The sequence below is a fragment of the Camarhynchus parvulus genome, chromosome 4A, assembly GCF_901933205.1.
Source record: "Camarhynchus parvulus chromosome 4A, STF_HiC, whole genome shotgun sequence".
In the NCBI taxonomy this organism is placed as follows: Eukaryota; Metazoa; Chordata; class Aves; order Passeriformes; family Thraupidae; genus Camarhynchus; species Camarhynchus parvulus.
The window spans coordinates 4,517,597-4,533,757 of record NC_044600.1 but is presented as its reverse complement, the minus strand read 5'-3'; the positions used below and the strand labels follow the sequence as shown (position 1 = coordinate 4,533,757).

At 42.5% G+C, this 16,161-nt stretch overlaps 1 protein-coding gene across 6 annotated transcripts in view; it reads right to left on the bottom strand.

The window, feature by feature from the left end:
* The window catches only part of LOC115914707, an 85,598-nt gene that overhangs the window by 12,381 nt on the left and 57,056 nt on the right, over positions 1–16,161 (bottom strand). For 3 of the 6 annotated variants that reach the window (XM_030967377.1, XM_030967379.1, XM_030967381.1), the window contains exons 5-6: positions 6,204–6,342; positions 3,154–3,543 (exon numbers count right to left, since the gene is read on the bottom strand). In XM_030967377.1, the coding sequence (XP_030823237.1) occupies positions 3,457–3,543; positions 6,204–6,342 (226 nt within the window). In that variant the 3' untranslated portion in view covers positions 3,154–3,456. Of the gene's footprint in view, positions 1–2,797; positions 3,544–6,203; positions 6,343–16,161 lie in introns of those variants that run through there. The other 3 variants (XR_004061446.1, XR_004061447.1, XM_030967380.1) reach the window with 2 other exon arrangements.

Below are 16,161 nucleotides of genomic sequence, written 5' to 3'. Positions count from 1 at the left end.
GGCTAGAGGCTGATTCCTCCACTAGACCAGGCCATGCCAAGCGACAGCAGGAGTCTCCAGTGAGTTGAGAATTTCCGTGGGCTCTTGTCCAACATTATATTTAACGAGAAAATTCTTTGGAAACAGCTTTTATGTCCCAAGATATCATCTCTTCCCTTTTATTTCTCTTTAACATCCTTTGGAGGTGGTGTGGGGCTCCCAGGGTTGAGGGCAGAGCTGCTCCCCTCCTGTTCCTCTGCTCTCACTGCAGATTTATCCATCACATTTTCCCACTGAGCTCAGCACTCACTGGGGATCTTTTACTGCCGAAAATCCTGTGAGTTCTTCAATTATCAGCACTGTGCCACTGTGAGCTAACAAACTTTATCTAATACAGCAGCATATCAAACATTTTTAGTTCTGTAACAAATGTTTTCTTAGCTGGAAGCAAATCTCCTCTGATATTAAAGTACCTCCAAATAAAGAGACAACTTTATATGAATTTTTTTTCTATTGTCTTCAAGGAATATATTGCAGGTTGAGGGGGAAAATATACACAATTCAAGCAAGCTCTTTTATGTTTTGTAGACATCAGAATTTAGGGCCTAATTCCTGAAATGACGTAATCCATCAGTCCCACTGAATTCCAAAGGCTGGTGAGGGAGAAACTAGACGGAAAGCCAGGAATGTAACCTGTATCAATCCCCTGAAGCACTGAAAAGATTTCTATAATTTTCCTTCAATAAAACTACAAAGGAGCAAGGAAAATACCCAGCTCTTGATTTATTGACAGAATAAATAAATTCACTGCACTACTACTACCCCTACCACCACCATTTGTTTTCTCTCTAAAAATCCAGAGTTAGGGGGTAAACCAGGCATTTCTACCTCAATTTTCATCCATTTGGGATTAAAATCTTCTTTTCTCCCTAATTTCTTCCTTCCCTGCCTTCCCTGTCCTGCAGCACAGGAAATCTACAGAAACACAACTCCTTACAGTTGAGAACAAAGCGTTACCAAAATCTTCAATACATTGCCACCATTTTTAATGCAATTTATTGCCTGAAAACCAAAAGTAGAGGCAGTATCGTGTTCATCCAGATTTCTCTTGGTCACCTCCACTTTAAATAATTCATCCTCTCTGTTGTTACATTTTACAGCTCTTTGGGAGTATTAATTAGCACGAGGAGCTAAATTGACTTAAATTCTTGCTGCCTTAAAACTGAGTAGGGAATTAATTCCTCTCTTATTCTCCCTCTTTTCCCATGTTACTTAAAAGACAAAATAATTATTTCTGGTGTTTGTGGCTTGACCTTTTTCAGGATGGAAGTGTCCCAGGCTGGCATTGGGTCACTTGCTAAAATAAATGGGAGCAGCAGCACCTGAATGCAGGTATGGACTGGTGGAAAAGGAAACACCAACCTGCAAAAAATACATGCAAATTTGGAGGGAGGAAAAAATCTGAGGGGTGATTTGGTGGGGAAAAAAGCAGAACAGAAAACTGGTATCCTACAAAACCATCAGAGCAAAGGATTTGAAGGAAAGGAGCTGGGCCACTGCTTTTTTTTTTTTTTCTTCTTTCTTTTTGTCTTTATTGGGGGTTTTTTGGTGCTGGTGGTGGTTTGGGGGGATTTTTCTTTACCTTGTTCTGATTGCTTTATTTCATGGCTTGGCTTAACACACTTTCTCCAAAAATCACTGACCAGGATAAAAGAAACTTTGATTGCTCCAGACATCCCTTCCCCAAAGGGAGCAGGACACAGCCCCTCCCAGGAGGTTTGAACCCACTCTCATTTTTGGCATTTCTACCCTTATAAAACCTTCATCTTGCATATTATTAAGCTCTTCCTATTCAAAGATCCCAAAAAGGTGGCTGTGCCAGCCACCCAGCCTGGAGTTCAAGGCCTTTATGGGTGAGGAGACATTTGAGAGCATAGTAACAACACAAAATGTTTATCAAAGATTGTCAGAGAGTTGGAATTACCAGTGGCTATCAGTCAATAATTGTTGGAGTAAGTGATGGATACGGGATAACCCTTCCCAGGCAATTCTGCTGTGGGAATGAGAAAAGCAGCTGGAAGGAATTCATAACTAGAACCTCACAGAGCTCAGAGAAATGTGATGTATAAACAGATTATTATTTCCTGTGGATATTGGTGATAAATGAACTGGATTTGGTATGTCTGGGAAATATCACCACCCTCCAAGCCACCTCAGCTCCCTGTGGCTGAAGGCAAAAACCTCTCCTGTAACTTATGAGAACTTGGGAGAAAAAAAAAGAAAGCACAGAGTATTTGGGTCGTTAGAAATACAAAAGTTGCACATTCCTCCTGCACATTTTTCATTTAATTAGTATTTCCTGCGGGCTTTCAGTGTAATGAGTCATTGATTATTGCAAGGAGTGCTTTGCAGGGTAAATTAATTCATTTAAGAGAAACAGTAAGAAGTGTTAAGTAGCTGGATAAATAAATAAAAGGCAAAGTGTTTTGGTCATTTGGTTGCAAGTCAGGCCCAGGGGACCCCCATTTCTCTAAATCAGCTACTCAGTGAGCACACCAAGACCTGCCCTCCTCTTTCCTTATCTTTACCTGTACATACAGCTTTTATAAAATATGGAAAATCCCTCTAGATAAAGCAAAAATAAAGAAAACTCTGTTCCTCTGCTGAAAATCAGATTCCCTTTACCAACCTGACAGCTAATTACATGAGAAAATAGATGCAAAAAATGGAGTTTCCACTTATTTTAGAGAAAACTTCTATTTGCTGCCTGTTCATTTCAAATAATAAACAGAATTTCTGAAAAGAAAATAAAGCAGAAAGAGTACATTAACATTTAAGGTCAAAAAGAGAAAAAAGGTGATGTTTGGAAGAACTGGTTGTGCCTGTGACATTGATCTTAAAACATGAGAGGGACATGGGGCAGGAGTAAGGATACATGAGGATGTATTACCTGGCTTTTCAAAGGGCTTGCAAAAACATATTCTAAGGAAAAAGTCACTGAAACAAGAAACCTCTTCAATGCAAACAGAGATGGAAAAGGAGTAATTTTTGGTATTTATCAATATATTTATGCAGAATGTGATTTACCAACCCAGTCAGCAACTGGCTTTTGAGAATTCCACACAGGGGAAAGAAAGAAACAATATAAAACAATATAATTCCTCATGACCTTACCTTGAGCCCATTCCCATCACGAACGAGCTTGGATCACAAAAGATTTGCCACCAGTAAAATATGGTTACAGTTTGTGAAGATCCCAAACTCCCTGCGCTGTTAAACTCCATAAATCCAGGGGAAATGTTGCCTCGTGTTTGGCCTGAACACACAGCTACAAAATCCACAAACATCAGGGTTACTTAGGTGGTTTTTATTGTTGAGAAGGGGTCCCAATATGCTGGGAGGAAATTTCTTCCCATTGGTCTCATTTTGTCTTTACAAAACTTGCCTTTTGCTGCCTCCAGCCTTGGAAACTGAATTTTAGGTGTTGCTCAGAAATGCTCCATGAACACCCAAGCCCAGAAAGGTAACAATCACCTCTGTTTCCAAATATTTCTTCAATTCACACTGCAAAGCAAGAGAGAAAAAAAAATACCTTTATACAGGAAATTATTCCTAGAAATCACAATCTAAGCAGGGGAAATGCTAAATTCAAGAAGTAAATTAGTCATTTATAATATGCACTCAGATCTAGCCTGAGATGTGCTATTAACTCATTTTAAGCTGCAAAGCTCTGGGGACAAGAGGCACATTTTCCATGTTGGGACTTGCAGAGTCAAATTTAAACCCATTAATGGCACTCACCAAGCACCAGCGCTCCGAGGTGGCCTCACTGAGCAAATTCCATTTATCCAAGGTGCCTCTTCCAGTGAGGAGCAGTTATCAGGCTGCATAAAAGCTGAATTAAAAACCTCAACCTAAAACAGGGTGTGTAAGAAGTAGCAGGGAGTCCTTCCCTCCCTGGAGATCCCTGCTTTCCCAACAAACAGGCAGACTGTAAGGAGCCATTGTGCATTATTTTCTGCTGGTAAATGACTTCGTTCCCTTGTCTGCAACAGTGCAGGGGACACTCCAGCTTGGGGACGGAAGTCCAGCTGGACTAACCCTGTCCAGGCACAGAGCCTCTCCCAGGGAACACAGGGAGCTCAGGGAGTTTCATTCCTTGGCATGGAAAAGAGGGGAAAGAAAGATTCCAGCACCATCTGACAGGTGAGTAAGATTGTATTTACAGACGTGGATTTTGGGGGAGTTCAGTGACAAGAAATTTACTTACTGGAAACTCAAAATGTTGGGGGTGTCTCCGGGAAGAATGCAGAAGTGGGGAGGCCCTGGCACAGGTTACCCAGAGAAATTGTGGCTGCCCCATCCCTGGAAGGGTTCAAACCCATCTGGCTGGGGTTTGGAACAGCCTGATCTGGTGGAAGGTCCCTGTCCACAGCAGGGGGGTTGGAGTGAGGTGATCTTCAAGGTCCCTTTTGACCCAAACCCTTTTGTGACTCTATGATTTAGATTTTTAGACCTGGAACTGACGATGCTGATGTTGAAATGGCTGATAGCATCAGGCTTTTTTTCCCAGATCTGTTTGATTTCTAAAAATAGCATAGAATCATGCAATAGTTTGGGTTGGAGGGCACCTAAAGGATCACTTAAAACAGTATACAGTCAGAATGTTCACAAAAAGAGCTGAGTTCTGCCCTATTATTATCTTTGTAAAATATTTTTTATTTTCTAGAAATTGCATATGTTGATCCTTGCAATGCTTTACAAATAATGCATTTATCCATCATTTAAACTGTACATTATAATTTATAGGTTAGTTATTTTATTTTCGTGTCAATCAAAGCGGGAAGCTGTATGAAAGAGCTTAGATTAGGAGAAAGAGATTTTTCATGGTAAGCTTTAATAAACTAACGATGACATTATAAGAACTATCGAATAAAAACCTGCCATCTAATAATAAGCTTGTTCCTGTTTATTTAAATGTTCCACTTTGTGCTTGTTTGTAAAAAGTTAATCATTACAGCAAAGTTCAACATGTGGAAACAGGTCAGTCTGCTTTGGCTAAAACCTGCAGCATTGAGCAGTGAAAAGGGGGCTGGAGATTTCAGCCCTTTTTATTGCAGAATAAAACCTCCTTCTGGCGATGAACAGGAGGTTTTGCCCAAATAACTCCTGTGTTAGGCAGGGTAAGGATTATCCCTGTCCTAGCACAGCCCTGTGCAACCTGACCTTGAATGTTTCCAGGGATGGGGCATCCACCACCTCCCCTGGCAGCCTGTGCCAGTGTTTTGTAGAGGAATTTCCTCCTAAATCTGTCCTGTCCTTACTCCACCAGGCTGGAAGCTCCAGTGGCTCCCAGAGATGGTCCTGCTGGGCAGCCACCTGCTCCCTGGCATTCCACAGACTAAAACACATTAAACATTTATTCATCAAAGTTATTCTCGGGGAACCAGCTGTCCCAGCATCCCGAACCCCAAAACACACCCACATTCTCTGATCCCAGGGGAGCAGGTTCATCCTGGCTGCTCCTCTCCAGTGTCCCCCAGCAGGGACAAAGCAGGATACCCTGACTCCTGGGGGCTGCTCAAACACTCTGTGCCTGCTGCCTGTGCCACGGAGGTTAAACCCTGACACTCCTGAGAACATGGCAGAGCTCTGCCAGATGCTGATAAATGAGATCTCAGGATTTCATGTTCAATCATGGATATTTGGACCTGTTACACCCTCTCCTGCTGTGACCCCACCAACCACAGCCATATGGAGTGGTGGGAGCACTGCTGGCCACATCTGCTGGTGGCCTCAGGTCAGCTTTGGCAGCAGCCCTGTCCAGAGCCCCTCCATAAATCACACACTAAACTCGTGTCTCTGGCCATCTGGAGGCTCCCAGCTGGACCACAAGCACAGATCCTACACCTCTTGGCACTGTGGGGGTGGGCAGTGGCAGCACAGGATGCTGAATGTTCTCCTTGGGAAAGGGATGTTCCCTACAGGAATGGGATGTTCTCCACAGGTATGGGATGTTCTCCTTGGGAAAGGGATGTTCTCCACAGGAATGGGGTGATCCCTACAGGAATGGGATGCTCTCCATGGGAATGGGATGTTCTCTGTAGGAATAGGATACTCTCCATGGGAAAGGGATGCCCTCAGAGCAATGCAGCCCAAATCATCCAAGACCTAAACAAACTCTGCCCTTTCCCCCACCCTGCAGAGGAATGAGTCCTCATCACCTGCATTTCAATCCATTTCAGCATACAGGTGCCTGGAAAGAAACATTTCTTCTTTTGAAGGAGAAAACCCCTCTTAGCCCCACCTCTTCCACCTTTTTTCTTGTCAAGAGAAACTGTTGTTGCTGGTGATGCTATTTTCCTGCAGAAAGGAGCACGTTAACCTGTGTCATTTGGAAATACCATTTGCCTTTTTCTCTCCAGATGGAAACTCTTTGGTGTCTGCTCTCACTAAACACACAACTAAATCAAGATATGATCTGCTAACATATTCAAAATAATGTTTGGCCTGAATATTTTTTTTAGCTTCAAACATCAATTTCATTTCATAATGAATACATGCTTCATCTCATAACATTTCATTTTTCATACATTTAGCAAAATTGCTTAACTGATACTTTTTTCCCCCAAACAGCTTTATTCCTACACTAAAGACATGCAAATCAAAGACTTGCACTCTTATATAATGTGCAGAATTCCCTACTGTTGGTTCAATCGCTAAATTCTAAAATATTCATAATAACTATATTTTTTTCAACATTAACTTGGTATCCTGATTCTTTTTTTAGGGAAAGTACATTAATATACCCAAGCAGAATTTTACAGGTATATCTGTGCAATGATTTTTTTTGTTTTTATTCACTCCCCTTTCCAGAGGGGAGCCTCCCCAGCACCCACCACGTGCTCCAGATCCCGGGAGCGTTATCAGGAACGCTGGCAAGGCACATCCAGCCTCCTTTCCTAAGCCTAAAGCCCTCTGCAATTCTTGTCTGAGCAGTTGTTAGCTGAAGACGAGACGACTTATTTCCATTCATTCCCTGCATAATCCACCTTATGAATTTCCACTTCACCTACCCGCACAGCCAAGGAGCCAGAAATACAAAATATTTCCCACTGTGTTTTAAACCCACATCCTCCTGGATACACGATAAGAGCTTAATAGCTTTGACACTGCACTGTTTTCATATTCATGCCTAAGTTATGGATACAGCAACAGATCAGCACTTCTTTGTGCCTGGCATTGGCTCTGCTTCGCTGCCTTAAACTGTCTGAGTCAAGGCCACGTTTTAATGCCATAGAGCTCTATTCAAATACCAGTATGACCACATTTTAAAAGCCACCCTGTACCACTTCATTGCCGCAGATGTCCTTTACATCTGGCAAGGGCCGTTTCTCTGCGTGTCAACAGTAATTCAGTTTAACAGCTGTCTCTTTTGACAAGCTTAGTGTCAGACTCTAAAATGACAGGGTGACAGTTTTCCTTTTCTTTAACAGAACATAGTGAAAATTAACTGTTTGAATGCAGGAGCACCGAGCGCCTCCTGAATACAGTTTGGAGTCAAGGGAATGGGGTTGGGAATTGTTGGTTATTAACAACCCGAACTGGAAACCTGTAGGGTCTGGCAAATTCTGGCACTGCCCCTGGAACTGTGACTTTTACCTGAAATCAAAGTGATCAGCAGCCAGAAAACCTTAAACTGGGTTGAAGTAGATGTCAGAGGGAAACCCTGTGAATTTGCACACTGGTGTGATGAGTGATTTTCCTGAATTGCATAAAGACACAGGACAATATCTCATGTATTTAGTTAAAGTGCTTCTTAACACAGCAACTAAAGGTACCCCATGTACCTTTACAGGTACTCAGTACATGTAAGAGTACTCAGCTTTCCAAAATCACTCCACACATGCAGGTTTTCCACAAATTTCAGGTCTCCAAAAACACCTCAGCATAATTTCTGTAGGACTACAACTGTGCCTGGAATAATACTGTACATCTTCATGATTGAAACCTTTAGCAGCAAAACCAGCTTGTGGACAGTCACAAAGCACCACCATGATTTATGAACCACCAGTAAATGCTACCAAGACACTGCTTTAATCTGGTGCAAGAGTGAGCTTTACAAGGCTGCTTGTATTTGGCTCACATAAAAGCGAATTAAAAAAATATAAACCTTGCACTCTGTGCGTTTAAACCATGTACTGGTGGCAGCTGTACACTGGGTCACCTCCTTGTGTCTGTTCTCCAGGGCTGAGCAGTGAGGATGGAAGATTCCTCCCCAGTTCAGTTCTTGGCCAACCTCAGAGTGGCTGCAGTGACACTTCATCCATCTCACACTATTTGCTTTAAAGAATTACAAAAGATTTTCTGTTGTTTTTTTCCTGGGTAAGCAGGTACAGCTAAAGCATAACAGAATAACCAACTAAAACCCAGCAGGTTGAAAGAGTGGAAAAACAAGTATAATATTGAAGCTCCTTAAGTAATTGCTTTTGTTTGCTTAATGTTGTCATAAGGAAGAATTTTCTTACCAAGGTGGCAGAACACTGGCACAGGATGCTCAGAGAGGTGGAAAGGGCCCTGTCCTTGGAAAGATTCAAGGTTCTCTTGGACAGGGCTCTAATCAACGTGGTGTAGCTGAAAATGTCCCTGCTCATGACAGGGGGGTTGGATGGGATGCCATTGAGGGGTCCTTCTACCCCAAACCATTCTCTGATTCAATGATGATTACTTGTATGCGATACCCATGATTACAACATGTGGCCACCTCATGATATTTAGAACAATTCACACTCAAATGCCTACAAATACCTCTAAAAACCACGCTCAGTTTTATAGCTGGGATGGAGGTTTCCCATTTCTCAGTTTCATAACACAGCCCAGCTCTTCCTGTTTCATTCCACCTTTTTAAACACAATTGGTCCTGACCTGCAGAAGTCACTGATTGTCCACCACTCTCTATCCAGGCCTCTCCTACAGCAAAACCTTGTCCCTGTGCTGCAGGGGTGGGACAGAGATGCTGACAGTGCCACCTTCCTCCCCACTCCTTCCTCACCCACACACCCTGTGCTCTCATTTCCATATCCTGGGAATTCATACTTTCATAGCCAGAGGTGAGTCTCTGCAAAGGGAACACGTTGCTGGGGTTTTATTAATATATCATGAAGCTCAGTTAGCTGCAAACACATATTTTTAGCACAACATCAGCCCCATGGGACGTGCAGGTCGCTGCCTTTGGAAGGGTGGGTTGTTATTAGTATTGCACTCAGAGCTCAGCTACACAAAACATAGAGCATCACTTTAAAAACTTCATCTCCCTAAAACCTCTCACATGCCTGGAACACTGATAATTCTATAACTTAAGCTGAACAGAGTACTATTCAGCTGTAAATTTTATGGCTACCCTCTCCACCTCTTATGAAGTGTGAAAAGAGGCTTCATATCTGTCAGTCTTTGCTCAGAAATGACTTTCGCTGATTACTTAAACTTTCGTTAAATAAGCTTTCCACAAGCTGTAAAAACAGAACACAGTAGGGAAAAAATTGGCTCTCCTTTAAAAGTGCTGTAAAGTCTCTTTTTGAATGAGTAATTAGAAATGTGTAAACTCATTTATGGATATGTGAGAAGCACACACAAAAAACTTGACATTCCATGCAAGTATTTCTGTGTGCTATCAAATTTCATTGTATTTCACAGAGACCCAAACTATACAGACCCAAAATACACATACATTAGTGGACATGGGTTATTTGCCAAGGAGGAATTTACATACAGTACAAGTAAAACATCCTAATCTAAATCTATGACAATGGATACTCACATTCTTAAAGAGAAATCACAGCTGTTTGTCTTTCTTCTCATATTTATACAGATTGCAAAGCTGTTGACAGAGCACGATTTGAGCTGGGCCTTTCCAACTGCTTACTGTTATTTTTATTGCCGTTGTCAGCTATCTTTTCCATATCAAGATTAAGCTTAGATGAAGAGGTTCTGATATCCCAAACCCATACAGGAACACCCAGGTGGTCAGGCAGGGATTGCCAGTGACAGACCCCAGGTCCCACTGCTGGTCCTTGTCCCTTTGAAACTCCCAAACACTTTTAGTTAAACCAAGTTTCCATCTTCATTTCCCACACACACACAAGCTGCCCATCCCCAAGCCAGACTCTGCAGATCCTCTAAAGCCCCCTTATACCTTCATTTTTTGGGGCCCTTTCCTTCTGTTAAAACTTGCATTATTTCTGCTGAAAACTTGCTTTTCCTCCGAGCCTCATGCTCGGCTCCGCGGCAGGGGGTGAGCATCTCATCTCAGCAGAACAGAGAGAAAGGCAGAGCTGAGGGGAGATGGGAGGTGTCCCTGTGTGATTTCCCACCTCCCTGGGAGAGGGGATAGGGCATCTGGGGGCCAGGGAGCTGGAAATCATCCCACCTCCAAACTGGTAGGATGTTTGCTCGGGGACGTCCCGCTGGGCACACGCACTGTGCACTATAAATAGTAATGTCTTCCATGCTCCTCTCAACGGAGAAATCTGCAGGAGGGGAAATAGTCTCAAATCTGTGTCATTTTCAAGGCAAACAGAGCCAGCCTCATTCCCTCCTCGGCAGGGAAGCTGGAGGTAGGGGGTGCTCACCCCCAGCCCCGCGGAGTTGGGAAAAGCAGAGCCCAGCTGAAGACTCTGGGGGTGAAGAGCTGCCCCACTACTCACTCTCAACCTCCCCAACCCAGTTTGTCCCACAGGCATTTTCCTTTTCTTCCATGAGCAAGCTGAGCCCCTCTCCCAGGAAGATGCTGGTCGCCCTGAAAGGTTTAGGGGGTGACGTGAGGAGGTGGCATTACCTGCTTCCCAAAGCACCCCTGCTGGAAGGGACGGCCAGGTGCTGCTCCCCCTCTGAATCCCACGGATTCCCAGCATGGAAATGGAGCTGAGGAGAGCAAAGAGCGCCGCAGTGCTCTCTGCCCAGAAGATATTAGTAAAATACCTCTCCCAGTAAAGATATTAAGTTTGTTATTATTATTTTAATCCCCCAGAGAGTGATCTGTACCCCACCTGCAAAGTCCAATAATCCTGTTGGTAGCAGAGCAATGCCCCTGCTCTGCTCCCCACCACTGCTCCGAGCCAGCTCCCTGGCAAAGCATCCCCAGGCCCAATTTGGTGCCAAGTCTGTTATAAAACCAACCACGGTGCGCATGTTTTCAAGGAGAAGAACAAAAGTATGAGAAAGGGAAAAGCTTCACACATCTTTAGCGTGGAGAATGTATTTAGTGCTCCCAGAACCTATTAGATGGGGTGATCCAGGCAATTTATTGTTTTGTCAATACCTTTTATTTTGATTTAATAACTTACAAACCCCACGGTCTATCTGTAGCGCAGCCTCAACTTTCTTTACACAGCCCCACTTAACTTCCAAACACTTTAACTTTCAGGTCAAATCTCTGTCATATTGATAAATGGGTCTATTTAAATTTTTATCACCAAAGAGTTCTCCCTGGTGTGTTTTTCACTATCAGATTTCACGCCCAAAATAACAGGATACTTATTATTTTTTGTTATCCACCACACACACGAGAAGAGTCACTGCAGAAAGCCCAGATGTGGTGGGGAAACAGCTGTAATTTGTCTGCAATAATCTCATTCCTACAGACATTTCATACAGAGGGTGGTACAATATTTGCAAGAATACGTGTAAAAAACGGGTGAGAAAGCCCAGTATGGGATATATTCACTAAATTCAGTCTGCCCTGTGCTAACAAATAAACAGCTCAGAGTTTTTTACCCTCCCAAGGCATTTCTGTGCATGATGTAGAGGCCCTGGACAAAGTTTAATCTGATTTAGCCATTGCTTCATTAAGCAAACAGAGAAAAACTACTATAAAGTCAACAAGTTTTTAGATATTATTATAAATAATCACCTGGTTTTCTTGCCAATAATCAGGATCAAAACTACAATCCTTATAGCCCTAAGTAGGCTACGGATGTGTTTCACCTCCCCTTTAAATGGTATTAAAAGCTGAATTCTGTGGCTACTGTAAAGATAATAAAAACAGATACTGCAGGAATAGAGAAGTGTTTAATGACAAGTCACAAAGAGTTCTACTGAAAGGAAAGCAAGAGCAAGAAAGGTTAAATAAACAGAGACCACAGTGCCTCCCATCTTTCTTACATTACCTTTCAATAACTCTAAGGGGAAATTTCCACTAGCCATGATTTGATTTCCCAGATCTGTGCATTAAATATTTACTTCTAACTATAAACTTATAGGAGATGCAAACAAAAACTAATTTGCATTATTAATGATGCAAGAAATGTGATGCTTAGTCCCTTAAGATTCATAATAAAGCAAGAAATGTTAGAGATTTACTTTCTTTTTCATATTAAAAGGCAAGTTAAAATGATAAAACTTATTTAATTAACAGAGAGTCTATTTATGAATTAGTTGTTTCTGCCAGCAAGAATGTTTTTATAAAAAAAACTGTCTGAAATGAGACTGAGACTACAAAGAGTCCATTTTCAGCTTGGGAGTCTCAAGGGAAAAATCAAAGGGTTTCTTTCTTTCAACAGTTTGGGTGAGATGATATTTTGAGATGTTGACAGCTGCCAAACTGCAGAACCAGTGAAGAACTACCAAATTGGAGTCATTTTTATCTTCTTGAATTTTCTTCAATATTCAGCTCGACTTCCTTTAACAGCTCACAACTGAAATTTCTGCTTGGTTAAAGGGTTTTTCTCTTCCTTCAGTGCCTGTGTCGACTGCTCCGGGATAAACATGAACTCTCTCTCTTCTAAAATCCACCATAAATAATAGAGAACCGTTATTATTACTTCTTGTAGTGTTTCTCTTTTGGTAATGCATTAATTTGCATTCTTTTCTCCCTTATGTGCCCAGTGTGGAACCAAATTTCAGTGGTTCATCATCTTTATCATCTCTATCCCACTGAATTTTCCCTCTCTGTTTACTTACAAGATATTAGCAAATCAGAACTAATGGTCCTTAATAAACAGGGTAGAATTAAAAGTCAACATTTAAAACTTGTTTTCTTCTTTTCTGACCGAAGCTGTTTGTAAAATTCAAGTCAGTCTGTAGTTAATATAATAATAGTGATAATGATAATAACAATAATTAATAATAACAATAAACAATGCTTTCCATGTAGCTCAGAGTGGTTTTAGTTTTCCATTTTCTTGCTAATTCCTGTTTCCACTGCTAAAGCCACCCTTCCTTTTTTAACCCTTTCATTTGTGCCAGTCCCATGACCAGCCTTGTGATGGTTTCTCCTCTGCCTCGAACATCTGCCCCACGTTTCAAACCTCTTCCACCAGATAATCAACCTGTGCTTGCCTTCACCCCATGTTCATTGACCAAACCAGAGTGGAACAAACCCCTTCCTCTCATTGTTCAGGGTTTCAACCTCTGCTTCAGCTTCCTCACCTGCTTCTGCCTTCTTCCCTCTCACTGTCACCTCCGTGTCCTGAAGAAGAGCACCTTCGTCTTCCTCCAAGCCACCATTTCTTGCTAACCTTGTCCTTAAGGTCTGTCCCAGGTGTCCCTCTGTCCTTGCTAACCTTGTCCTTAAGGTCTGTCCCAGGTGTCCCTCTGTCCCCTGTCGCCTCCTGAGCACCTTTCCTTGGTGGGACTGGGGTGGCCTCATCTCATTTTGGTTTGTTCCCACCAAAACCAGCCCAGGCAACCCCAGAGTGAGCAAGGAGCCAGTCCAGAGCTGTGTTCCAGCAGGGCAAGGGCAGAGCCTCTGGCGCTGCTTTAGCACACCCAAATTCTGGTGTATTTTGTCTTTACAGCACCGAGCATGAATGAGCAGAATTTGTGCCTGATCCCCACTCAGAGACAGAGGAATTTCTGGAATCCTGCAGCCACCCAAGCCCTGCTCTGCCTCCTGAGATCTGAGGCAAATATTAATTGGAAATATCAAGAGTAACTTCTGCTGGCACCAACACCTCAGAATTTGGATTAGGTGCATTTTGGATTAACTTTCTTATAAGAAAAATCCCCCAAATTTATATTTAATTTAAAAAATGTCTCAAGAATAGAGGTTCAAGTATTGATCACTGCAGGCATCAGATAGCTTTAAAAAGGGGTTTTTGTGAATTATTGTAAGAGCTTAATGTCCAGCAAAGGTAGTGGTGTGAGAGAGAATTATATCCCCAGATGTACCACAGACCTGTTCCCATCAATGACCTAAGAACTAATTTACAATTACATGGGGAATTAGAATGGATTTCTATAATTTTTTCACATTTTTCAGTGCAAAAAGCAGCACATAACTTTTTTTGGGAGAGCTCCTGTCAACAAAAGAAAACCATTCTCCCCTTTCCAGGATCCCTTCCCACACCATTCTGCTCCTAAACTGGTGAGACACAATACATGAAGTCTTCCTTAACTCTGAAAATAAGAAAGGTATAAATACAGAGATTATCAATTCAATGCTTTTAGGATTAATAAACCACATGAAGACTCTCCAAATGATGTCTCTAACTCAGCAAACACAGATCAAGCTGTGCAGCCCACACAAGCCAGGTGGGAGACCAGGGGTGAAGCCAGCCTTGCCCTAATTAATTAATTTTGTGAATATCCTCAGAGGATGACCCTTCTTTAGCCCAGACTTGAAGCACAGCAGTACCTGCATCTCCCCAGGGCCAAGAGAAGCTCTCCATGGAGCAGCAGGACAGACCACCATTGGATCCCAGCATTCCCCATCCACAGGAGTCCAAGTTTTGTTCGCTGTCCCTTCATCCCCCGCCCTGCTCTGAACATTTCCATTTGAAATCAGGATCTGTCACTCCTCCAAACCAGGTATTTTACTTTTCTGTCTGAACCTGAATGAAAAAATCCTGAATCCCTGGGTGTCTGACATCAAAGTGGCATAGAAGGGAGCTACTGGGATGGTGTTGTGGCATTAATGCTGCACTAGAAAGGAAGAGCAGATGGGCAGCGAGGAAGCAAATCCTGTTGAAATATGATTACGTGACACTGAAGATAAGGAAAACCATGAAAACTAAAGGGCAGGTAAGGAGATTTTAAGCGCAATATAAAGGGGGATTTGTGGCACATGTAATTCTTCCTTTAAATGTTTATTAAACATATATTTTTTTTTTTTTTTTTTTGCCTCTCAGTTATAACTACAGAACATTTTGTTTCTCTCTGTGCTGTCTACAGGGATTAGCCAAAGCTGAAGGTCCTTGCTGCTTTTGTATCTACTGGATGTTTGTTTTATTCCCTCTCACAAAATACATTTCCAATTAGAGATGAAAACAGGAGGCAGAAAGGGAAGAATGTGCCACAAAGTATCTCTGGCATTCCCAGAAAAAAAGCCCATGATTTTTTGGACGATGATGGCTTCACTTCAATCATGCTCCAAATCAAGATTTGTCCATCTCCATCTTTCACCAGGCAAATCTGGTTTCTGATCATTCTGTTTCTTACCTGTTGCTTGCCAAATTAGAAAGTCTTTTGTAAGTATTATGGGATGGAGAACACTGATTTTTTTAAAATCTATGTTTAAATTATTTGTGCTGATGCAATCAGTCACGCCTTTCAATAAATTACTAATGGTGGGTGAATCCTCGTTCTCAGCATCAACACAAGTAGGTTTTGTTCTCACATCCCTGTACATGCCCACGACCACCAAACCCAGCCCTCACTGTGCCAGTTTTCCTGGGAGCTCATTTACAGCCCTGAGTGACCCAGAGCCTCCAGCCCTCCTCCTCCAGTGGGACATCCTGCTCCAGAGGTGGCCTTTCACCACGTGGTGCTGCTTCCTCTCAGCATCTCTACATTTTCTTCTGCCTCTCAGAGAAGATTTAATTGAGCCTTTAACTCAAAGGATCCCTGGTGGAAGGGGAAGACAGGGAAGGAGCAAGCGATGGATGGATGGATGGATGGATGGATGGATGGATGGATGGATGGATGGATGGATGGATGGATGGATGGATGGATGGATGGATAAAAACCTCATGCCTTTTTTTGGCCAATCTACATATTTTCCTGTACTTTTCCACATCCATAAATCCAATGGGCTCTTTCAATCCTCTCTGAGCTGTGCTCCAGCACAAACTTGGGATGAAGAGGGACAGGGAAAGGCAGGTGAGTGCAGACCCAGCCCTTGGTAAGAGGAGACCTCCCCACCAACCCTGCCAAACCAACACTGCACTGAAATAAATATGCACCATT